The 26,628-nt window shown below is 43.6% G+C and overlaps 1 protein-coding gene across 2 annotated transcripts in view; it reads right to left on the bottom strand.

Moving 5' to 3' along the window:
• The window catches only part of RBPJ (recombination signal binding protein for immunoglobulin kappa J region), a 218,205-nt gene extending 191,976 nt beyond the window's left edge, over positions 1-26,229 (bottom strand). Inside the window, exon 1 of one of the 2 annotated variants that reach the window (XM_026514547.4) lies at positions 26,046-26,229. In XM_026514547.4, the coding sequence (XP_026370332.1) occupies positions 26,046-26,077 (32 nt within the window). In that variant the 5' untranslated portion in view covers positions 26,078-26,229. The remainder of the gene's footprint in view (positions 1-26,045) is intronic. The other variant, XM_057309826.1, reaches the window with a different exon arrangement.
• Positions 26,230-26,628: the final 399 nt, after the last annotated feature.

Here is a 26,628-nt window from a genome sequence, read left to right as displayed (position 1 = left end):
CCTGGGGATAGATTATAGAACAAGGTGGATGTGATCCCTGCCCTCACACCATTTACAATCAGTACAGCTGAATTAATAGGCAATCATGTCCTAGTGTGATAAGTAATGTGAGAGGAGAAATACAGGCAACTTGTGTCATAGACGAGGGACAGCTTATCAAATGTGGGAGGTCAAGGAAGCTTCTGAGATAAAATAATATCTAAGCTGAGTCCTGTAGATGAGCTGAATAAAGTCCTTTCTGGGCACCTATGATACGGGAGGAGAGATAGTACAGTGGGCACTGGGTTCAAATCTGAGCTCGGCCACTAGCTGTGGAATTGGGGGAGTTAGTCATCTTTGTTTGCCTCAACTTTCTCATGGTATAGTACTGCTATTTCAAGGAATTGTTACAGTGATCAAATAAAGTCTGTAAAGCATTAAGTTCGGCACCTAAACATAGCTAAGGAGTTGAGTAAAATGTCAACAATATCTTCACAATCTAAAATTTTGTTTCATAGCTTTGAATGTAAAAATAGATCTCTAAGGGCTCTACTAACCTCATTCAAAACGCTGTCTTCTTCACAACGTTTTACATTCCTCAATAGCAAATGCACCTGCTTCTGGGTCTGCAGCTCTGCCCTTGAGATGCAGCGGGGAAAAGGAGAAGCATCAGGATTGGATGCGGAAAGGTTACTGGAGGGTTGATGGCACCGTCTTCAGTCACTGAAGGTAGAATAAATCACAGGGCCCTGGGCCAACCAGAAACATTTACAAAAGAGAAGAGCTCTCAGGGTCACTGGGACTGAAGAGTACTGGCCAGGATTTGTGTGTGAGTGTTCTTTTTACAAAGAATTTTTTTTATTGAGATATAATTCACATACCATAAAACTTGTCCTTTAAAAGCGTACAATTCAGTGGCTTTTAGTATTTTACAAGATTGTGCAATCCTCACCACTATCTGACTCCACAACAGTTTTTATCACCTCTAACAATAAACCACTTGCCAAGGTTTTGAAAGGTGCACATCCGTGCCGGTGTTGCTAGCATAGAAATAGAGTATCTGCGATCAAGAAATTTAGAAACAGCATCAAATTGGAATAGACAAGCTCATTTCCAGAGATTTCCTGCCCCTCGTACCCCAGCCCCGCATGCTCGCTCTAGACCTTCAAACTCTACTGACGCAGAAGAACCGTCACACAGCAACACTGTCCTGTGTTCCATTCTAATGTGTGTTTATTTTATACATATATATAGAATTATATATCTATTACTATATATATAGTAGATTAGTGAATAGCTGTTATCTAGAATTAACTAGATTCTAGTTCCTCTTGTCAACCTTTCCTTATCCTATCTAATCCCCACATACAGAAGAGGGAGAATCATACCAGGAGCACCTGATGGCTCCTTTTTGCTGTCGCCCTGAGTGTCTTTCCTGGGTGTTTCACAGGACCCTCGGTTGAACTTGTCCAAACTGGAACTGATTAACTTCTACCCAAACCAGGCACTCTCCCAGGTCCTTTATTTCAGTGAATGGGTCAATATAACCACCAGCCATTTGGTTATTCAGACTGGAAACCCAGGCATCATTTGTGACTCTCGTCTCTCCCCATCTCCCTGAAATCACCGAGTCCTCTTAATTCTGCTTCCACGGTCACTCTTGAACTTGCCTACCAACTTCATCTCCACGGCGGCCACTACTCCGATTCAGAGAACCCTCATCTCTGGCCTGATTTACATAATCCATTCCTACTGGGTCACCCTATTCCCAGTTCTGCCCCTCTTTCCTTTCCGTCCTCCACATTTTGTGATATGCCAATCTGAGTGTGTCATCTTCCTGCTTTAAATCCTTCCTGAGCTGCAGTCACGATAAAGTCCATATTCCTTCATTTGGTTTACAAGGCCTGACCTGACCTGGTCCTCACCCCCACTCCAGCCTTCTCTCTCTCTCTCTGTTCTCCCTACACCGTGCCTCATCCCCTCTGTTGACAATTGTGCTGTTCCTCACACAGGTATCTTGCTTTCCAGTCTTACACGTACTGTTCCCTTTGCCCTGGAACCTTCTTCCTGACCTCCCCCACTTGTCTCCAGCCACCCTCATCGAGATGACCCTTATTCATCTGACTTTAGGTCCGGGCTTAGTTGTTGCTTTTCCTGGGAAGCCTTCCTTGAACTCCTCCTATGTGTTCCCAGAGTTGGAGACTTTCTTCCATAGCATGGAAGGTCATACCGGTTGCTCCTCCATGGAGCCCCGTGATAATCCTCATCAGCATATCCCCAGTGCCTCAGCAGCGTCTGGAACACCATGGGCGTGCCTCAATATTTGATGAGTGAACAAAAGAAGGCAGCCCCCAGTCCCGAATAAGCTCGAAGCGAATGGAGTTTCTTGGTGCCAACCTTTCTAATCTTCCCTTTAAGCCGTCCCTGTATGGTGGCAGCCTGATATCCCAACCTTCTCTTTGGGCTCTTGAAGATCTCAAGATCTTTAAAAATCACAAGAATGACCGCTTAATGGTATAATGTCTGAATTTATGACCACGAACAGAAGAGCAAATTTCAAGGGCAGAAATTCTTTACTGCTCCTCTCAAATCATCCCACATAGTTGAATTCTCACTCCAGGGTCTAACTCTGGCCACATTTCTCCTTGTTAAGAATTTTATAGGAGTGGGAAGTTAGTGTTTAATGGGTGCAGAGCTTCAGCTGGGCAGGATGAAGCAGTTCTGGAGATGGATGGTGGTGATGGTTGCACAACAGTGTGAATGTACTTAATGCCACAGAATTCTACACTTAAAAGTGGTTACAACAGTAAACTTTATGCTTTGTATATTTCATTATAATTTTAAAAACTCACTGCTGTAGTTATGGTAGTTTATGATCACAGGTCTCTGTTTGAATCCTAGTTGGTCCTACAAGCTGGGGATCTTAGGATTGGTCCTACAAGTGGGATCTTAGCAAATAGCTGAATTTCTACATCTGTAAAATGGGTATGATCATTCATTTAACAAATATTTATTAAGCCTCTGTCTTGAGAGAGGCAGACTAATATCATGGTTACAACAAAATGCTGGTAGCCTGGAATTGAATCTAGCTCTAGGAGAATGGGCCAGCCAGTTTTTCTCCATGCCTCAGTCGCATCATCTAGAAAGTGGAGACAGTAGTTTATCCAGTTTTGTTTTGTTTTGAAGTCATGGGTTGTTGCGAGAAATAACTGAGTTAATGTATAAAGATTGAACAGGGTCTGGCAAAAGCTAAGTGCTGATTATTACTATTACTATTTGCTTGAGTTAGTGTATTAAAGTACTTAGAACAGTAGCTGGTATGAGCATTATCTATAATCACTGTATGTTATTATGTCCCAGTTCTAAAACTGGAGATAGAGCAGCGAACCATTTAGAGAGGGAAATGGACAATAAAAAGAGAATGTAGAACATGGCAGATAGCACTGAATACCTGCCTCGCCTTATTGTAGTGAAATTGCATGACCTAATATGTGTAAAGTGGCTCATGGAGTCAGAACCCAGCTCACACTGGGCACTTAATACATGTTAACTCCCCTGTCCTCCTCCAGCTCTTTCTGTCTTTCTCCTCTCTTTTTTGGAGAGAACCCAGTGAGAGAGGACAGATAGTCTCCGGACCCAGGGGAGCCCAAGCACATCAGCTGAGCACGTGGAGGGAGCAGCTCAGGCCAGGGCCTTGCAAGGTTGGTGGCAATTTCCGTGGCAGATAGTTTTTCTTGCCACTTTAGAGGAAATATGAATCATCTGTTGTTTGGCTTCCATTTCCTGGGAGGCTGCAGGCCCAGGAAATCTGTGGTTTGAGTATCAGTGCAGAGATCAAATGAAATGGCTATTGGTGGTGAAGTGTGTTGCTAGGACCACTGACAATCATCTCTTGAGCCAGATGACTCATCTTGAGCTGGCTCCTCAGCCCCCTGATTGCATTCAGCTCGTGAAATGAGTCGAATTTCCAGGCATAGGGTGATTCTTCCTTAGCTGTGCTTGGTGGTAGAGCATATCTGGACGAGGCTGGGGCAGGGATAACAGGGGTCAAGCCTGTGTTCTTAGCTCCATTTTACATATGATGGAAAGGAGACCCAGGGACACCAACCACTATATGGGTGAGACAGTCAATGAGTTAGAGTTGGGAAAGCCTCTCCAGATTGTTCCACCCTACATCATGCTATTTCCCCAACTACTGAGCAGATTCCAGCACAACCAAACCATTGGTTTTACTACAACCTTGCCAATATCCACCTTAGTTAAAGTCCACTTATTTGACACAGCTATACTCGAGTGTTACAAAGCAATTCGGTCAATCTCATGGAGTTTTTGAAAGTAGAGTTAACCGATTGTTAGAAAAAGAGAGGGAGCAATTGTCACAAATGACATGCTAAGATAAAATCATTCACCAAGTATTTCTGTATCATTCTTCCCTCTGTGTCCCTATTCTCCTTCAGACATTTCCTTTGAACCAAGGAAACCCTCAAGAACATCAATTCAAAATGAAGACAGAATGGCCCTCTGTGATGGAGGGATTGGACTTAATTCTACACACCACAGTGGGACGATCTGGTCCTGTCAAGGTTGGTAGACCCCAGGACAGGATAAAGAGCATGGGGGAGCTCTGACACAAATACGGCAAAAGCTGACATCTGTTTAATCTCAGTGGTGGGTACCTGGAGTCTCTTATATGATTTTGTACTTTTATGCATTTTGGCAATATTTCATACTATAACGGCATGGAATTCGAGGTCAGAAAATCTGAGCTCAAATTCCACCTCCTTGGACAGGTCATCCAATTTCTCAATGTGTTTATCTGTAGAATGTGGATAACAGTAAGTAATTCACACACAGGTTAATTATGACAATCAAGCAAGATAAAGCAGTTATAGCATTCTGTAAATTTTGAGTCATTACTAAATGTTATTAACAATAATGATGGTAGCGACAACAGTAATGGGATGCCTCACTACGTGGTGAATGACCCTCACTGGAAGAATTTAAGCAGATTATGCTGTTCATGACCATGAATGAGGTAATCATGAATAATGGTGACCATGAATGATGGTGACCATGACATGAATGAGGACTCCCGTTGTCTTGTTTTGTGAGGAGATTAGACTGGTGACATCTTTTCCATTTTTGAGATTCCATTTTACATACATAGTCTGACCAAAAGCTGAAAACTCAAAGACCCAGGCCAGGCAGAAAACAGTTGAGTGAAGTGGCTGAAGCTTGTAGCTGGGGATAGCTGAGTGGTGAAGACCTCAGGCCCGGAAGAAGTTTCATTCAAAGGGGCAGCCATGTCTTAGAGCCAGCCAATAATTACTAGAATTCCATAGGTATGTGGGCCCCCTGCTGCTGCACATTCATGTCTATATCTGTCAACACACCCATGTATATGCGTGTATATGTCTATATGTACATACTTGTTTAAACAATTTAATGTTTTTTTGTATATTCACAGAGTGGTGCAGCCATTGCCACAATCAATTCTAGAACATTTTCGTCACTCCAAAAAGAGACCCATTACCCATTAGCAGTCACTCCCATTCCATGCAACTACTAATCGACTTTCTGTGGCTGTAGGTTGGCCTGTTCTGGACATTTCCTATGAGTGGAAACAGAATATTGGGCCTTTTGTGACTTGTTCTTTCACTTATTTTCCAAGCTTTGTCCGTGTTACAGCATGGATCGGCACGCCATTCCTTTTTACGGCTGAACAATATTCCATTCTAGGGATCGTATGGATTCTATGGCCCCACCACATCTCATTTAGCCGTTCGTCAGTTGATGGACATTTGGACTGTCTCTACTTTTCGGTTATTATGAATAATGCCGCTATGATCACTCATGTACAAATTTTTGCATAAACAGATGTTTTCATTCCTCTTGGGTACATACCTATAGGCTGCCAGATATTTCAATTTTTCAACTGAAGCAGAACCTACAGAACCCTTTCTCTCCCTCCCTACCTCTTTCTTTCTCTTTCTGTGTGTGTGTGTGTGTGTGTGTGTATGAGCACACAATTTAAAAATATTGACTCAAAAAAAAATCAGGTGGGCCAAACACAAAACATATCCAGGGACCGGTTTTTAAGTTTGCTGTTGACCTTGGTTGTTTGTCCGCAAAAAGGATGATGTGAACCAGTTGCCCTCCGCCCCCCCCCACCCCCGCCCCTGCCGCCATGGATTCTTTCAGCTTTAAAACTTCACTCTTCTAGGATTTTATTAAACTCACACATACACATGCATTCTTTTATAAATAAAACCCACTTTTGATTTCTCAAGCGGTTTGGGAAGTGACTTACAATACCAACCTCATGTGACGATTAAAAATCAGTTCAGAAAGAGAACTCATAATTGCACTGGGAACCTGAGCTGAGAGGGTTGATAGGAGACTGAAATTTTGTTCCTGGTCCCTGGTAGGCGTATGCATAAGTGCAGTTAAGGAGGGTGTGCAAAGCTAGGACAATGGATATGTTTTGGGACCACCGGTAATAGCGAATTATTTAGGAAGACGTTTTTTGTGCTTCTTTTGTGCACTCAGTTTTCAAAGACATGGGCCCTACTCTGAGGAGCTCATGTCTCTAGGAAGACACACAGGTCCACACAATTAGACTCCAGTGAACTAAATGCAAAGTAACTTTGGTAGCTTACTTTGAAGTGTAGTGGAGGTGGCTGGGGGTCCTCAGGATCAGGAGAAAATGGACTAAGGCCGGCTAATTGACGAGCTCCCGAAAGTCATATGACCCAACGGCTCCATCACTAAAAGGCCCTATGGCATTAGACAAGGTATTTCATCTTTAGTGAAATTAGTTTCCTCCTCTGTCAATGGAGAAAAAATAGTGCTTGCTTTACAGGTGATTTTTCTTTTCTTCTCTTTTTTAAAAAAGATTTATTTATTATTTTAGAGAGAGAGAGCGTGAGCATGGGGGAGGAGGAACGGGAAGGGGCAGAGGGAGAGGGAGAGAGAATCTCAAGCAGACTCCATGCTGCGTATGGAGTGGCCACGGGGCTCGAGCTCACCACCCTGATCACCACCTGAGCTGAAACCGAGAGTGGTATGCTCAGCCTAGGGCACCACCCAGGCACCCCGATTTTTCTTTTTTATGAAAGAAATAAAGTGTTTGACATAATGCCTGGCATGCTGTGGTACCCAGTAGATATCGACAATTGTTATTATATCAGCCTCCCTTAGAGTTTTCTCATCTGGGCTAACTGTGTGTGTGTTTGTTTGTGTGTGTGTGTGTGTGTGTGTGTGTGTGTGTGTGTGGTGGGAGGGGTGGGAGGGGTGGCTATGAGCTGAGGCTGAATCCTCTGGGAACGTCTCTTACCTGGGGCTGCAGATGGCACTAGGTTCATGGGAGTGGGCTTCACAGTGTCAGCTGTCCAGCGGAAAAGACCAAAGCCAAAGGCCAGAAAACAGAGGTTGGTAGTTCCGGATCCAGTCAGGAGATCAGAGAGAGATGACATAGGAAACCACAGCTCCAAGGTGGACAGGGTGGATGTTCTGAACCCACACTTGTGTGTCTATTACCTGGTTACCCGTGTCTTTACAGGTCATGCTGGGACAAGCGGATGTCTCCTTGAGTCGGGGAAGAAGGGGACAGCATTAGTGTGATGGAAAAGGGAGCAGATGCTGGCCTAGGGAAAGAAAGCAGGATGTGCAGGTACAGAGGCTGGAGAGCACCTGCCACGTTCCGAGCCATGAGCGGCGTGGTAGGGCTGCAGTCCGGCAGAGCTTGGGAGAGAGGCGCCGGGGGAGTCTGGGAGACCACGAGGGGAGGCAGATCACGAGGGGCTCTTGGCTGTCACGCTTAGCAGTCTGTTCTTCATTCTCAGTGTAGTGGGAGTCAGGGAAGGAGTTCGAGGAGCGGAATGACACTGTCAGATTTCTGGAGGGAAAAGCTCCCTCGGGCTGCTGCGTGGAGCTTGCGATGCAGGAAGACCAGCTGACAGCGGATGCAGCAGTTACATAAGAGCAGAGAAGGTGCTTCCTTTGAGCACAGGGTAATAGTTACATGAATTATTACCCCAGCAATTAGAATCATGCCAATGGTCTGGAGCAAGTTAACTGGTAGAGTCAGGGCTCAAGCCCAGCGGAAAATGTTCAGAAAGGGAAAATTTTGAAAAGTCTCCAAACAAAAACTGACACTAAACAAAGAAAGGGGATGTTTCATAAAAAGAACCACCAAAGTCAATTTTGTCTAGGTAAAAATGAGAAAGAATTCCCCACGGATAATCTCTACGTGTTCCAAAACCGCGACAAGCGGTCCCTTCATTTTCAGTACAGAAACAAGAACCTATTTGTCGCTTCTCAGCTGCTCAGATGTGTTTCCTGGCTTTCTTTGTCAGCCAGCGTGGTGCTGCCCTCAGCGTGTATACTGGCTGGTGAAGGCTCATACCCTCCTCTGATTGATGCCTTTGGTTTGTGCTTTGGCGATTGAATTCGTTTCCTATTGCTTCTGTAATAATGCCGCAAGCTTAGTAGCTTAGAACAACACACGTATTACTTTACAGTTTGAGAGGTCAGAAGTCTGACATGGTTCTTAGGTGGCTACAATCAACATGTTGGGAGGGTTGTGCTCTTTTCTGAACGCTCTAGGGGAGAACCTTTTTCTTGCCTTTTCCGGCTTCTAGGGGCTGCTGGCATTCTTTGCCTCATTGTGGCCCCTTCCTCCATCTTCAAAGTCAGCAATCACTCGCTCCGACCTCTGATTCCCTGGTCAGGTGTCCCCTGACTCTCTCTCTCCTGCCTCCCCTTCCCTGATACGATTTTTGATGACACTGGTATAATCCAGGACATTTTCTCCACCTCAAGATCCTTAAGTCAATCCCATCTGCAAAGGCCCTCCCGCCATGCACTCATATGGACGTCTTTTGGGGAGGGTATGATTCTGCCCACCAATGGTTGTTACACTGGAACAGTAGTGGTTAATTATGGAATGGAAGTAATAATAAATGAACTCCTGAGCCAGGAAGGCGATGTGCGTGATGGTTAAACCTGAGCTCTGCCTTCTATCCCCCTTGGACGACATGCTGCCTTCCCCAGCTGCCAGTCCTGTGGTCTGTGAGTATCCATTTCCTCCTCTGGTAATGGGAATGTTTATCAGATTGACCTCACAAAGTTGCTGTATAAGAACCAATTAAGTGCTAGTATATGTCAATAACTTCGAATGGTGACTGGCACATAGTAAGTGCTCATTAAATATTGGCCATTATTACCCGGTGGATGGGTATCCTATAATCTTTTTGTTCTTGTGGTTGCATTTGATTACTTATGGCAACATCTGTGTGTGTGTGTGCATGTGTGTGTTGGGGGAATTTGTGTGTTTAAGAAAAGTCTGATTCCTTATCCCTAGGATGTATCACTAACTGGAAAGGAAAGTGCCTGGCAACAGTTGAGCTGTCCAGGCTAATGATGCTAACTCTTCAAAGAGATAACTGGAATATTTTCTGGGACCACCACCAAGATTTCTGTGATACATTGGGTAAAAACAGCAAATAGAAATTTTAGGTTACATTTTTCAGATATCGTGTGTGCTAGTCGTTGAGGGTGTTAGAACTGATTTTGATAAAAATCATATCTTACTGACTTCTTATGAATAAATACTTAGGTATTTGATACATGTTGGTCTGATTAGTTTTAGTGTATACAGATACATATTACTTTCCTGTTAAATAACTTCATTAAACAGAAAAGTTTGGGCATGAGAACTAATGAAATTAACAAAATTATTTCTGGTGTTTGGACATAATTCTTATTTAATTATTCCCAAAGCCACATATCAAAGTTAGAAGCCCACGTTCACGTAACTTACAGAAAGAGTATCAGGCCCTCCTATCACATTTCTGGCTCCACAAAGAACATAATTTTGGCAAAATAGTGTGCTATTTTATTACAAATCGAGTAATGAGAAACAGCATTGTTATCCTGTTTTACACTCATTATGAAATTAATTATATCTGATCTACATCAATGTAAACTTGGCTGCTTTTTAGTAATCTATTTCCTACGATGCATTCCATAATTTATTTCTCAGTGGTTTTTCTAAAACTCTCCAAAATGATTATTAAGACACACATTTAAGAAATAAAGTCACACTTTTAATGACAAGAAATGTACCTAACTTGACTCATCTGTCTGATAATTGGGTTACACGATCAAATATTTTTCATCAGTTGAATGAGCCAAATCTGAATAAGATTTTGACAAAGTTTTATTTAAAGCATCCAACAAGATAAAAGCATTAAAGTAGTTCTACTCCCAAAGATGTATAGAAATATATATCTTGATTTTCTCAACTCTTACTGAAACTACTTTAACATAGTGCCTCTAAATCAAAAGATAACAAGTAAAATAATAGTAATTTACAAGTCGTGGCCTTTTTGGTTATACTCCACAGAATGAGACATTAATGACTGAATAACAAATGCTTTCTTAATGAGATGGTTTTCAATGATTTACTTTCAGTAAAATTGGAGAAAGACCGAATCAAAGTTATAGATGCTTTGAAGTTACATTTTGTTTGGGGTGTACAGTTAGGAAGGGGTTCAAACAACTGAATGGCAGGAATAGCAACGATTCTAATCTTTTAGTTAGATTGATTCTAATCTCTCTCATAGTAAGTGATAGTCATTCTTGAATATATGAACTAATTGGAGGGAAATATCTTCACCCATCTCATTGAAATGCATTGAAATTACTTTTGAGATTATAATTATATATCAAAAGTTAAAATATATTGATGATTTTTTGATCAACTGTATGCTGCTAGTAACTTATGATACTTAAATCTCAAAAAACCTCTCTCTTTCTTTCTCCCTTCCTCCCTTCCCTCCTCCCTCCCTTCTTCCTTCCTCCCTCCCTCCCTCCCTCCCTCCCTCCCTTCTTCCCTTCTTCCTTCCTTTTCTTCCTCCCTCCTTTTTTCCCTTTCTTTCTTTCTTTCTTTCTTTCTTTCTTTCTTTCTTCTTTCCTTCCTTTCCTTTCCTTTTTTTTAAATATTTAGACCCTAGTGGCCAGAGAAATAAATATTCACATATGTGTTGCAGGGAAGCACAACAGAATGATGAACAGAAGACTAACTTATAAAAATTTTATTAGGATTGGGGCGCTGGGGTGGCTCAGTCCGTTAAGCATCTGCCTTCAGCTCCGGTCATGATCCCAGCATCCTGGGATCGAGCCCTGCATCAGGATCCCTGCTCATTGGGGAGTCTGCTTCTCCCTCTCCCTCTGCCCCTTCCATCTGCTCATCCTCTCTCTCTCTCTCTAATAAATAAATAAATAAATAAAATCTTAAAAAAAATTTTTATTAGGATAAAATTCTGAAGAGGAACACAAATAGAATAGCAGTTTAAGGAGATTAAAGAAAAAAGTAGAATTTCTTAGTGTGAAAGAAAACTTGTTTGCATATATTTTTGTTTTTTTAATTTTTATTTTCCATTTGTGTATTTTTTAAAATGGGTGATAATGGGTGGCAAATTGTTAGGATATCTCTGGGGTAATAACTCCATAAAATTTGTTGAAAATAGTGATGCAACTGTCTTCTTTTCAAATGTCAATTTTTATAATATATAATGTATCTTCTGCAATCATTTAATCTTAAAATGATAAATTAAAGTTTAGGTAAATTAAGCATGTGTGCAGAGGTATAGTTTTCAAATTCATTTCTTTAAAAGATTTTATTTATTTATTTGTCAGAGAGAGCAAGCACAAGCAGGGGGAGATGCAGGCAGAGGGAGAAGCAGGCTTCCCGCTGAGCAAGGAGCCTGATGTGGGACTCGATCCCAGGACCCTGGGATCATGACCTGAGCCAAAGGCAGATGCTTAACTGACTGAGCCACAAAGGCATCCCTCAAAATTCATTGCTAGGGAGGAAAATTTTGAAGTCGGCAGACTTCGTTTCTGAGAACGATTGTTTGCTGCTCTGGGAAAGCAGATGGCCAGCTCGGGACCTGTACATTGCCCTCCTCACTTCTTGGTTCATTGTTGAAGGGCTGCCCTGACCTCTGTGTGTCCTACTCAGGCTCACTCTGCAGGAAAGAGAACGTCAGATCCCAGACCTAGTCACCCACCTTCGCCCTTTGGGTCACTCTGCTTGTTTTGATTAAACATAATTATTTTCTCGAAGTGTGTTTTTCAAATCCGCATATAGCCCTCACTCTGTACCAGGCGCTGTTCTAACTGCTTGATAAATATTAACTCATTTAAGCCTCACAAGAACCCTATGAGGTAGGTACTGCTATTTCCCCCACTTTACAGATAAGGAAACCAAGGCACAGAGAGATAAGGTGCAGAAAAACATCACATAACCGATAAATGATGGAACCAGGATTTTTAAGATATTGATCCCCTTTTAAAACAAACAAACAAAAAAGAGCAGAAAGAAAGAAATGATTCCATGCTTTGTCCCCAAGTGGGCCACCACCAGAGACTCCTTTCTCCCCAGAAGGCCTAGTACTTTCTGCTCCTGTTTCCATACCCAACACTGGCCTGGATTTCAAGGAGACGATCCGAAGACTCCAGTTTTGAGAGGCAACAGAATTGAATTTCAGTGGCCTGTTTACGGACTCTGGCTTCCACAGCCGTGAATCATCATAAAGATGTCTTATTCAGACAGGAAGGCAGGATAATTAGTATTACAGGTCACTAGCAAAAGGCCTCAGAAAACAGCAAACCACCCCAAGAAATTATTTTTCCTGGCCTCCTCCATACGACTTCATAACTCCAGTTTCGGGGTTTGGAGCGGGCAAAATGCGCTTACGGTTCCCTTCGCAGAATGAGGAAAACAGATTACCCTGCCGGCCCCGTGGAGGGGAGGACCGTTCCCCTGCCATCTCCCAACGCCGCCTGCCAAATGACTTCCACTGTGCCTGCCATTTGACACGGGCAGAGGGTGTCAAGAAAGGTTGCAAGAACTTCTGAGAGTGAAAAATACCTAGGGAAGTTTGCCACTTTGCAAAAGGAAAACCGCTTTAAAAATACAACTCTCTTCTGAAAAAAACCCATTCCCCCTCTCTTCCAAACAACATAACTGTCTTAAAAAGAAAAAAAAAGTCCTGCATTTATAGACAGATTGGCATCTCTTACTGAGCTTTCTGGCAAGATCAAATTACTTTGGGGCAACTCGGGAATATTTCAACGTTCTTAATATTTTACGGGGCACTTCAGGGCTGTGAGCCAACCCCTCCTGCCACCTGTTTAGAGAATAGAAGCATCGTGGGTCGAGTCCTGGGAAGAAGGCCGTACGGACCAGCTAGTTTCTACTCCACCACTGGCCGGCCTTAAATTTGTCAGAGAAATTTCTGAAAACATCATTCTTCCCCCACCCTCCAAAGAGGAAACTGCCTTCTAGTTGTCTGAGTTGCTGGAAGTGTCAGGAGATAGAATTGAAGTGGAAAAAAAAATAACCAGTGGTTTACAAAGGGTTCTGCCAATGCCGGCTTGTGTTAGTGGCATCAGAGAGACCTATCTGTGTGTGATGAGGCAGATGATTAGTTTTTAAAATATTTATTTATTTTAGGGGGGGAGGGGCATCGGCAGAGGGAAAGAGAGGATCTCAAGCAGACTCCCCGCGGAACACAGAGCCCCATGCAGGGCTCGATCTCACAACCCTGAGATCAGGACCTGAGCTGAAACCAAGAGTTGGACGTTTAACAGACTGAGCCACCCAGGCGCCCCGAGGTAGATGGTTATTAATACGACCCTGTGCCCTGACTCCCCCTGCTCCCCGTCCTGTAGAAAGGAATGAAAGAATAAAAAGCTGGGAGGTCGGAAGAGGCGAGGGGAGAGGACCGTCTTTGTGGCCTGGGTAGAGAGGGAAGAAAGGAAGCAGCTGCCGTGAGTATGGGAGCATTAGGCTTGTAAGCGTTGCTGGAGGGTTATGATTTGGGTCGTCTTTAAGTTTGTTTTGAAAGATGCAAATCAGAGATGAAAATATTTGTAAAAACCTCCTATGGCTATTTGGCCTGTGCTGCTTTGCCTGTGACCGTGTGCGCCCACGCCGTCTGGCCGTCTGAACTCCAAGAGCTCCGGGGGAATCGGGAGAGAAATCTCAGCCGTAATTCATAACGCGTTTTCCCAGGGATACGTTTTGAGGGTCCCGGAGCGGAGATGGTTACTGTTCGTGCCGGGCTGTTTGATACTGAAGCCAGTGGGGAGGAGGGAAGAGAGGAGAGCATTTCCACGGTCTGCATTCTCTGCCAAACTCACATGAGGTCCTAACCCTCGGTACCCCAGAATGTGCCTGTGTTGGGAGACAGGGCCTTGAAAGAGGAAATCAAGTTTTTTAAAAAGGCCATTTGGGTGGGCTTTAAGTCAATCCGACTGTGTCCCTAGGAGAAGAGGAAGGCAGGCCGCCAGAGGAAAGGTCATGGGAGGGCACGTGGAGAAGGCGACCATCTGCCAGCCAAGGGGAGAGGCCTCAGGAGAAACCAAGCTTGCCGACACTTTGATCTTGGGCTCCCAGCCCCCAAAACTGTGAGAGAGTAAGTTTCTGTTGTTTAAGCCCCCAGTCCGTGGTAGTTTATTACGGCGGCCCCAGCAAGTTACTAACACCATGGCACCAGTTTCCTTCTGGTACTGGACATGCCGACGGCTCCGGCCGACTGTAAATACAGTGTGCTTCCTCAGCATGCATGGAATTTAGTACCTCGGACTCCCGGGACTGCCGCCAGCCCGCTTACCTCACTTCATCAGAAGTTCTTGCTAAGCCCCCGGTATCATCTCTACCCCTTTGCGATACTGTTTCCTTCCTCTCTCTACGGGTGGAACTCTTACTGGGTCTCCAAGGCCCAGGTCAAAGACCACCATCTCCTTGACCTTCCTCATTCACTTTGCTTCCAGTACAACACTCCCCCATTATCCACGGGGGTCCTTTCCAAGACCCCCAGCGAATGCCTGAAACCAGAGATAGTACCAAACCCTATAGATACCATGCTTTTCCTATGGTAAAGTTTAATTTATAAATTAGGCACAGTGAGAAATGAAGAACAACGACTAATAATAAAATGGAGCAATTATAACAATATACTGTAATGGAAGTTATGTGAATGTGGTTTCTCTCTCTCTCTCTCTCTCAAAATACCTGATAGTACTGTACTCACCCTTCTTCTTGTGATGATGGGAAAGGATGAAATGCCTACACCATGAGCTGAAGTGAGGTGACGGGTGTAGGCACTGGGATAGAATGTGAAGTTATTATTGACCTTCTGATGACTCATAAGGAAGATCTTCTGTCTCCCAACCATAGTTGACTGCAGGTAACTGAGAACTCAGAAATCAAAACCTTGGAAAAAGGGGCAACTAATCTCCTACTTAAGGTTAGGAGAACACATAACCTCTGGACACAGATGACCTGGGTTTTGAATTCTAGCTCTGCTACTTATGAGCTGTGTGACCTTGGGCAAGTTACTTAACCTCTCTGAGCCTCATCCTCTCCCCTGTGCACAGGAATAACAGTAGTTCCATTGCACGGAAGTTGAGAAGAATAAGTAAAATAACACCTGTAAAGCTCACTGTAAATGTCCAATGTGCACCATTTATTTTCTTATTCCTCAGAGTTTATTATTCTTAACATTTTCCAAAAATTCTTATTCTCATTTAATTTTTCCTTATTTCTTAAAGCTTTTGTAATATTTATCTGTTTCATAATAAAACAGCACTTTTGTGTTTTTATAAAAATTTAATTTTGTTGAAAATTCTGATTATTGAAGCCACACACGCTCGTTGTAAAAATGTCATTAAAAGCAGAAAAACAAGAGGGAAGAAATCATTTATAGTCCTTCCGTCTAGCATCTACTGTTAACATTTTAATGTATCACCTTCCATCTCTTCTCTATGTGTTGAATGCATGATTTGGAACAAAATCGATTGTATTAAACATATTGTTTGTGTAATGTGCTTTTTTCGTAAGGGTCACTATTCCTCCATATTAACAAATGGAGTCTGCATCAGAGGTCCACACGGGTGCCTTGTTCCGATCCAGCTCATGAGTGTGTTTTGTTTAGTTTGCATAGCGCTAAAACAATTTTCAGCCAGCTTAAAAAGAAATTGGGATATTTTACAGAAAAATCACATTCTCCTGCTTTGGAAAATCCAAGGCTGTAGCCATACTGGGCCTGCATTCCAGAAGGTGAGTTACCGGCTGGAAGCGAGTATTGCTTTTCCCTTGCTTTCCCAGCGCGTGTCAATCCCTGGTCTCCATTGCCATTTGCAACAGGCATGCAGCATTTTCTGGCTATCTGTGAACAAATCTATTCTCCACAGCGAGAATCAGCAATTTAGAGCAGGGTCTATTGTGCTTTATCTTTTATCCTTGGGTCCCCCACACCTCCCACTTACAAAGCTCTTCATAACTGATACCTAAATACTGGAAAGAAGACACTCCTTAGTGACATTGCCGTATTCTTATTACTCTAGGAGCGCCTAGACGATTTTGAACCCCGCCAGAGCCCTGGCTGCTTCTGTCCCTCAAATGTTCCCACAGCTGGACCCAAAGTGGGGCTCCCTCCACAGGGGTCACTTTGAGGAGTCTGATGTCTTTCTTCCTGGAGGAGTCTTCAAAACTTTCAAGGCATAAGTCCACTTCCCACAAAAATGCAGCCAGTTGTCAAGCAGAACACGACGGGTCCTGCAGAGCCCCGTGAAGCCTTCAAGAGCTCTGACATTGGGGGAGAGGAAAGAAAAAGAAGCATGTCCCCATCTACCAGTGGTTGCACTTGCTTCTTTGTCTCTGTCCCCTGTCTTCTAAGCCATGCGACATGGCGCGCCCTCTGCGCGAGTCCCCGGTGGGTGCTGGTACTCAAATTAGAAGCTGGATTTCAGGGACAGCTGGAATGTTCTCCCGTTGCTCCACCCTGAAGGCTGCACGTGAGGCCCGACCACAAGATGTGAGCAGGCCCCTTGAATCCTACACCAGAGCTTTGGCTTCTAAAACCTGATCCGCCAAAGTTTGGACTTATATAACTTATTTGTTTATTTTTAAGCCAGCCCCGTCCAAGTTGAGAACACTTAAGACTCCCTTTTGGAAAAAATTTGGAACCCAACATTATCATTAACTGAATCAGCAAGCAAGGGTTCTGTCAAAATACCAAGCGGCGCAGCTCTGAGGACTTTTACTGTCCTGCTCCCAGCGGCATTACATCGTGCGTGGTTTCTCTGAAAATGGTTCCTGGGATTTTCTCTCTCTCTGTCTCTATCTCTCTGTGTCTGTGTCTGTCTCTTACAAATGATGGTCCAAGTCTACCGGGGATTGGAACTCCCGGCTATGAAGAAACCCCCTTCATGTGACAAGGGACTAGGTAGTCCTTGCTCTATAACCGACCACAGAGCTTTTCCAACTAGTTCAGTTGGTGTGGCCTCTGGGAGACATGGGGCTCTTTGTAGAGATGGCAAAAACAGAGAACAGGCTAAGACACATATCTTTGGGTCAGATAGCGGAAGCCACTTTATATTAGATTTTTAGACATAGGGGAACAGGTGCCAAGGGTCTGATAAAAATGTATGTGAAGAAGATATTCACTGCTGTGTTACTTCTATTAGGGAAAAACCTTGGAAACACTCTACATCTCCAGCAGCAGGAGAATAATTAAATAAATTACGCCATTTTCAACGTATCTGGTAATGGTTCATCAAAGTCATGAAGATTCTTTGGAGAGTTTTTAATGATGTGAGGGAAGCTATAATTTGTTAGGTTAGAAAAAGTGGAATACAAAGTCACAGATGAAGTATGAGGCCAATTATGTTTATTATACGGACAGAGATCCTTGGGAAATTCACTGTAATTTTAGGAGAGGTTCTCTCTCAGCATGAGGGGATTATGGGTGGTTTTTGTTTCTTCATACTTTTTAGCACTTTCAAATTTTCCCCACAATGAGAATTTATTGCTTTCATCATCAGATATTAAAATGATTATAAGGTAGCCAACTTTGCTGGTGGTGACAGATTTGAGTGCACATTTTCTTTCAATGCCATTTTCCTTGGCTCTAACTAGCAACCCTCTGTCCTCGCATGGCTTCTCCGGGGAGGGTCTGGAGAAGGCTGGGACTTAAGAGGAGGAGGGTAAGATGTCCCCCTATCTACAGAGCCACAGCAATTTCCCTTAGGACCTGGAGGTCTGTGGGCATCTCTGAGCTGTACGTGCTCCAGAAAGAGTCCTGTATGCGGATTCATAGAGTTTCATAGATTTAAGAAGGAAATCGGGGGGAAGCTTCCCGCTGATTGATCTTATCTTCAGGTGAGAAAGAGTTCTAGCAGAATACCCCTTCCCTCTCTTTATCCCCACAGCCTCTGGTCCCCTAAAACAACACCGAGTGAAACGCACATCGCTATTCTCAAGTTGTGGCCAGGCGGCCTGGTTCAAGCAAGGGGACTAAGCTACACACGCCGAGCTTTGAAGGTTGTCCAGCTGAGAGAGGACTGGTTTTTCCTTGGGCCAGCCAATTCCTTCAGCCCTGTGGGTTTCCTCCATGTGTTAAATGGATGTAACATGACTCGAAGCTTCCTTTGGCGCCGCGTCCATGACCTCATCTAGCACTGCCTATACACGTGGGGTGATGGGCTCCCTGCAGGAGCTGAAGGGTCGCATTGAAGGGGGACTAGAGCTGGGAGAGGAGGACAAGTCTTTTCTTAAAGAGTGTGTATAGGGAAGGAGCAGCGTCTTTGAGCTTCCAAATGTGCCAATAACTCAATTCAGTTACAGCCACCCATTGTTTATTGAATGATTTTCTACATTTTGGACAAGGCACCCAAGAATCTCCCCATACTCCGTAGAGAATGTCTCACTTTCCTCCATCAGCATTCCATCTACTCGTTTTGTTGAAGGCTCGAATCCCTGTGCAGTACTGTGGAAATAGCATTGGTCCTGACATCAGTGGGTCTGGGTTGAAAATTTCATCTCTACTCTGTGCCCGCAAGCACTGCGGTTTCCGGCAGGTGGCTCAATCCCTCCAAACCACATTTACCCATCTTTAAAATAGGAATAACCATGCCAGCCTCGTGAGTCTGTTCTCCAGTAGGGCTGCCGGCTTTAGCAAATGAAAATACAGACATCCAGTTCCATTGGAATGTCAGATCAACAACAAATAATGTTTCGCCTAAGTATTTACTATGAGTCCTGCGGGCATACTCCCACTAAAATACTAGCTGCTGTTTCTCTGACGCTCCCGTGGAACTGGGTGTCCAGTATTGTGCCTGAGAATCCTGTTCTTGAGGCTGAGATAAAGGGATTTATCTGAGAGCCACTGCCCACAATTCAGTGAGTACTCTTTGCTCTGTATCTGCTCTCCCAGGGTGGGACCCACAAGGGGATTGATTGCTTCCCTCTTTCCCAGCAGGGAGAATAAAGACTGCTTGACCATGTTGGTGGAGGCCGGGGAGGGTGCCCAGTTAGGGGAGGAGAAGACACAAGGCTGGAATGAGGCGACAGCTCTGCTTAACAGACAGCTTTAAAGACCCTGGTGGCTCGTGTCCCTTGGTCTGGTGTGCCTTTAACACACTCCTCTCTCTACAAGCCTGTCAGTAGAGGTGACACGGTAGGGCCAGGAGAAGCCCGGATGGGGATACTGACCCCAGGGAAACCCCGTCCAGGCATGACCATTCCATAGGTTTCAAAGGCCAACTGTCGTGATAGACAGAGGGACTTTCCTGGGGGTAATTTTTACAAAGAAGGGGTGGAGGTGACTGGGTGCCCCAGAGACCTTTCTGCAACTTGGGGGAAACCCAGTGAATGAGTCGACAGGGGCCTGTCCTCATCTCTTACACCTCCTCCCCACTGCCTCCCCCAAACTCGAATCCCCTCGAGCGTGAGCTCCCCCAGCTTGTGGGGTGGACGTGGCAGGTGGCAGGTCCACTCTCAGGCCTTTGTGTGCGTCACAAGCTGCTCGAGTGCCCCCAGAACCTCGGGGTATAATTTTCCTTTGCTGATCATCTGAATTCCAGGCGAAAAGCTCAGCTGTCGTAGGCTTCAGGGAATTTTTCCACCAGGATTGAAATCGGGGCCAAGAAAGCGCGGGCATGCAGAAAGCATTCTTTTCTGCTATTTAGACGCACTCTCCCTTTAGTTAGGGCATTAGAAAATGGTGCTTTTCCCCAGAGTCCTCGGTGAAAGTTTTGAATTTCATTACAGTGAGAAAACACAGAAAGGGAGACCATCGCTTGCTACATTTCCTAATCTGTGATGCTTTTTTCCATATCCCTTTAAAATAAAAATCTGGAGAACATTTTAATATGTTCTTTTATATATGTATTTGATATTAAGAAAACGAAAATGAATTCAAGCCATGCCCAGTGCAAAGAAAGGGGGGGAAAAAGAAGAAAAGAAAAGAAGACGAAAAATTGAAAGTGCAACATCTGTCTGCTGTCCTAGCCTTGATTTAAGTCTCCTGGTCAGCTTGGTACTTTTATTCTGAAAGACAAGATGTAACATCTGACTATTCTTTCCTAAATAGTTTTCTTTTAGTTTTCCTAAATATTTCTAACATTTTTTACTCATCCTAGGAAGTGATATTTTTAAAGTGCAGATTTGATGGGCTATATGTATTCCCCTCTCAACAGGTAAAGCTAAATACATGCTATTATAGGGGTGCCTGGGTGGCTCAGTTGGTTAAGGGGTGGATGCTTGGTTTCAGCTCAGGTCATGATCTTGGGGGTTATGAGATCGAACCCCTCCTCGGGCTCTGCTCTCAGCATGGAGTCTGTTTGAAGATTTTCTTTCTGTCCCTCCCCCCCCACTTAAATAAATAAATAAATCTTTAAAAAACAATGTAAACATGCTTGTCTGTGTATACCTTAAAACGATCTTCCAGAAACACAACGCCACTGGGTAAAGTTATTTGAAGCCAGTTAATATCTTACACCCAGGTAGTAGTAGCCAGATTTGGGTGAGATGTTTACTCCGTCTTGGGCACTGGGCTTTGCATGCATTAAATCATTTATCTTCTCTATGAAGAAGGTATTTTCATGGGCCCCATTTTACAGATTTAAAAACTGAGACCGAGAGAGGCAAATGTCATGTGACTAGTAAGTGAAAGTCAGATTCAAACCAGAGCAGCGTCCATGCAATCACCTCGCTCTCTCACCTCTTTGAAAAAAACACAGATATTGATACTACCACTTGCCAGGAAAAAAGCAGGCAACAGTCCTGTTGAAGAATGAGTTCATTCAGTACTAAATGGTAAGTATGTCCTTCCAGTAACTTCTAACGCATTGCATGCAGTTCCCAACTTGCAGAGGGGTTGGGTTCCAAAAGTTAATTTCAAAGCAATTTCCCTGTCCTCCTCCTCTGTGCTCCAAGGCACTTTGTACACACCTCTCCTGTTACACTCAGCATGTTGTCTCTTAGCCACTTACACATCTCTCCCCCACAGGGCTCCTGCTCGAGGGCACACACCTTGCCTTGTATCTCCTTTGGTATTCCCGGCACCCAGCACGGTGCCCAACCCAGGGAGACGAGAGTGTACACATGTAGTATTAAATTACAAGTCATTCGTTTAGAACTCAGCACACATTTCCCAAAAGAAACACATGACAAATGGGAGTGGAAGCATTATGTTTCCAACCAGCCCACAAAAGTTTATTTAAACTTTCTTGTAGTCTACCAAGAGTACTAGTAAGTAATTTGGAGCCGTGGGTGGGACAAGAGGTAGTAGGTGGGGAAAAAGATAGAAATCTTCCTCCCCCTTTCCTGAGTCAGATCGAGATGAAATTTCACTTGGGTCAGAATTCATCTTTGACTCCCCCTAAACTGCTCTTTTTTTCTACCTCTCCCATCCGCGGGCGTCACTGCCTCCAGGCTTTCTACTCAATAACCAGCTATGGTCTCTCGATCAGGTCTTCCTGCTCTTTCCCCAAATAACCTACTTGCCCCCCTCACTAGCCAGAATTCCTGTTTGCTGAGTGCAGCTGAGCTGAGTTGATTTTCAGCAGAAAACAATGTGCTTGAGTAAATTCTTGCCAATGTGTGAATGATTGCCCAATGCTAGGCATATGACTATTTCTAGCACAGTAGTTAAGATTATAGGATTTGGAGAGAGACCTAGGTTTGAATCTTGCTTCTACCTCTACGTTCTATGGCCTAGCCAGGGTAATTTAACTTCTCTAAGCCTCAGCTCTCTCTTCTGTAAAATGGGAATAATCGTGGTTATACAGGGAGCCAATACTTTTATGACATTTATCACTGTTAAAACACATATTGGGCACAGCTGGAAGAACTTCATTGACTCATTTTGTCTTCACAACCACCCCATGAGTTAGGCACTCTTATTATTAACCATCAAAGAGGGGAGTGTCTTTTTGAAAGAGATTTCTAATGGTAAATTATTATTTTTGCCTGCCTTCCTTCTTCCAAAAAGGCTTGGAGGCAAAATCCTGCATTGGTAGAATCTTCTGGATGGAAGGGGACAGTCATTCCTGGGAGGAGATTTTTCAGGGCAAAGAGAGTGGGAGCTGCTGCCAGATCCCCCGTGGCTGCCCCGTGGCTGAAAATTCATCCGGAAAGTCCATTCCCTTATGCGATTCCTGTTTCCGCAGCTTCTTCCCTTCTTCTGCCTCTGAATGCACCGAATCTGCAAGTGGTCCAAGTTTTTTTTTTTTTTTTCTAGCCCCTTTCTTTCTTTTTTAATTTTTTCACACAGCCCACGGCAGCTGCAAGGTGGTGGGGGCAGGCGGATGGCAGCAGCTGCTTATATGTATGGGACTCTGTAGTCATTCTTTGTGAGTCCGGGGCCGTCTGTATATATCTCAAGCCACCACCTGGCAAGACATTCGTTCCATCTAGGTTGTTTAAATGTTTCCTGGATGATATCATAAATGCAAAAGGAGGGGAGGAACTTCGAGATGTTGAGTTCCAGCCCCTCACAGCCCTCTGGCCCTACGGGGGAACATTCGAGGGAGATTTTATCCTGTAGTTTAGCAGACAACCTTACCTAGGCTCTCCAGTCCTTCCCATTTACCAGACCCAGGGATTTTAAAGCTATGGGGGATGGATTCGAACCCAAGTAATGGTGTAGTCATGGAAAACAGTGAGCAGAAGCCTAAGGTAGAGGCAGCGGCAAGCTCGCCCCTCGAGATCCTCGCTGTGGGTGTCCTTGTGATTAAGTAACTTCACTTCTCTGGGTCAAACCTGGTGGGCGGGTGGCACTATCTCTGACCCCTCCCGAGCTGAGGTCTCTCCGATTCTCTGATAAACTCGGGACAGAAGGCTGGGCATCCTTTCTGATGTCAGCCTAGAGATGGGAGGTCATCCTGACTCTTGCAAGCCTGCTCAAATGTTTCCTTATCCTTAAAATTAAACAATTTCTCCTACCCTAACTAAGCATCTCCTGTAATTTGAGGGGGTTTTGTTGTTGTTGTTACTAGGACTTCTGAAAACATGGACTGACTTCTACCCTGTGTTCTTATTACAGTGATACGATTGTTACATATATAGAGACACAGCTGTTTTAACCTAGATGATTAGCTTTTAAAGACTTTGGTAGCGATGATGTTCTATTTTTATATGACATTTAGATTTAAGAGCTACTTCACATCCACCATTTCATTTGAACATTGAACTAGAAATAGGAAGGGAAATTATACTCATTTTTATATGAGGAAAGAGAATCAGGATGAATAATCCTAAATACCTTTAATAATATCTCATCGTATGGTTACTAAGTGGAAGTGTCAGGACCCAAAACTTGGGTTCTGTTGACTCCAAGCCTAGTGCCCAGGCCATGAGAACACATATAAATTAGACCCAGCACCACCACCCAACATACCAACTCTCCCAGCTTGAGCTTCTGCAATGTCCCACGTGCTCTACTAGGTGCTTTGCATACAACATCTAGAATCTTTGCAGCAACCATGCCAGGGAAGTATTATCACACTGAGTTTAGAGATGGAAAAAAACAAAAATGAAGTTCGGAGAGTTTAAGGATTAGGTAGTTGCCTGATGGCTGATGTGTACTGAATGCAAAATTTAAACCCAAGCTCATTCTTTTGATGGCGCTGCCTTTCACCTAAATATGCATCATCTGAAATGAGACCCAATATAGCTGAATCTTTTGGACATTTTGAGGCCACATGAATTATTGTTCCATGAAAGTACAGTTAACAGAAAGTCCTAGTGGGTTGAATCCCATTCAGCCAACTCGATCCTCACTTAGTTGCCCTTAATTTTCCTGTCGTGTATCACTCTGCTTGTTAGACTGTCTTTTCTAGATTTTATTTTCCATGTTTTCAAAAGTATTTGTTGTTGCCTTTTTTTCTAGGCCCTTTTAAAAATGTCTCTTCTTCAGTTTTAAGGGATTGGTGTTTAACATGAGCACAATCTTTTTGGAACTCGTATGATGGTCTGTAGAAGCCCAGGATTCTAGCTTACCTCCTCTTCCCCAAATTCCAGATTCTATATCCCTGGATCATTTTACATTTCTTCGTAATCCACTTTCCTGCCAATTTTACCTAGCTAACCCTTGCCAATTTTCGTATCCGTGTAATTCATTGTCTATTCTTCAGTATTCTATCCTCATCTATAACATTAGAATAATGCTTCCTGTCCTGTCCACATCTCGTCGTCCTGGTGATGTTCAATCAAAACATGTATAGGAAACGCACTTGGAAAAGTATAGAGAATGATGAACATAGACGATTATAGTAGATTTTGCTTTTGGAAAACCTACATCATGTAAATGGAGCTAGATAATCAGGATTGGGCAGTGAGGTGGAGATTTAGATGTTCTGGATTTATTAGTTATGATATATATACTAATTATATAAAATAACTTGTCACTAAATCATTTTAAAAGAGAGTGTATGTGCATATCAAAGTAATGTGGTCTTCATACTGTAGAGCAGTATGAGGATGAGTGAGGGTTGCTTAAATACGGCGTTGGTGCCCCCCAATGCTTCTGAGCTCCCCCCCCACACCATGTCCCCCTGGTTTCCTTGCCTGCACACTCCTGACTGCCATCCTACAAAAGCCACACCTTTGGGTGTTGCTATAGACCCTCTGTTAGTTAATCTTCTCTTGCAGATGTTCCCACATTTTCCAGTATAAGAACACATTTTAAAAGTGTTAACTGTTTTTATGCAGGTGCATGATGAGAATGAACTTCTGGCATCCACTGACCCAGAAAATACTCAGTGAGAATAGGACATTCCAAATCCAGTAAAACTTTTAAGTGGATTTGTATTTAATCGATCACAACTGCATCCAAATGTTTTTGGAAAATACACAGACACGTCTGAGACATTATCCATGTTTATAAACACTCAGTACATATTTGTCAAATGAATGCATGAATAAGAAGAGAATAAAAATCTGTAGACACTACTTGTGATACATGTGGATTTGCGACCCTCTGTCATTAACTCCATTCCCCAACTCCTGCCCTGGGAGCCAGAGCTCAGAGTTTGGAAACCACTTGTATGGTTTTCCTAGTACCCGGCATCCAGTAGGCACTCAAGAATTATGTACTGAATGTCCATAGGAGTTAATGGATGAACACTACTTGTCTCCCAATTAGATTATAAGTTTGAGAAAAGCAGCTTCCCAGCAGAGCCCAACATTGTGCTGAAAGTAGCCTGCTTTCAATAAACAACCAACTTGATTAGCATCTCCTACCGACATTTCTGGAAGGGGTTATTAGAAAGGAAGGAGCTAAAATTTAAAATATCTAGAGGGAATATACATGCTTTTGATTTCAGAAAACTCCTTGTGTTTCTCTGCAAAGGGTAAGTAGGGGAAAGCGTGGAGTCATGAAAACACAGGGTGTGGGAAAAAGCCCAAGGAAGGAGCAGGGCTGTGGGCCCTCAGGGAGGGAGAGTGTCTGGTTAGTGGTATAGAAACCTCACCCTTCGAAGCCTGCCTCAGTCTTCTGCTGAGTAATCTGAGACCTCACCAGAGAGCGGACAATGTGACCAGAGCACTGTTGGGTGGAGTGAGACGGCAGAGGGGATGGTTAGCTCATTGCACCTTGAAGTGTAAGTGGCAAAGAGCAATCAACTTACTCATAAATCATCAACTAAAGCATCTTCAATATTTTTATGGGCAACGTGACAGAGATTCTGTTGGAGGAATCACTCACCTCAGCAACGCTGGGTGGAGCAGCCCAATCATCTTGAAGAGACACTCTTAACACGGGTTCTTCTTGGAGGCTCCAATGTCATGAAGCACGGTGGAAAGAGATGGTCACTTGCACCCTGAGTCTGGTGGCCACTTCACCTTGCAGCAAAGGAAGTGAAAGTGTCAAAATGAAGAGGAAGAAAGCCAACAACATTCTCTCTAGGGGGAAAAGTGCAGACACAGGCTTTTTTTTTTTTTTTTTTTTTTTTTTTTTTTTTTTTTTTTGGAGGGGTGGAGAGTTCAAAAGTGCTTTGATTATAGATGCTATCTGTAAAGACAAACAAGAAATCATCTTTTTTATTTCTCGTTTTTCCTCAGCTGCTCCTGAGATCGGACGCCTGGTTTTTATAGAAGAGCAGCCTGGAAAACAAATTACCAAGGGCAGAAAAGGAGAGGAATGATGCTCCAGCTGCTTTAGGTTAATATGATTTTTTTTTCATGTTTCATGGCTGTTTCGATGTTCCTGAACTCTGTTGTTTCTGTCGAATGGAAATCGTTGGGTGAACTGGATTCCCCCAAGTCTAGACAGGGCTTTAATCGTAGTT

This window comes from Ursus arctos, unplaced genomic scaffold (genome assembly GCF_023065955.2).
Source record: "Ursus arctos isolate Adak ecotype North America unplaced genomic scaffold, UrsArc2.0 scaffold_9, whole genome shotgun sequence".
Lineage (NCBI taxonomy): Eukaryota > Metazoa > Chordata > Mammalia > Carnivora > Ursidae > Ursus > Ursus arctos.
This window is presented reverse-complemented; position numbering and strand designations above follow the sequence as displayed.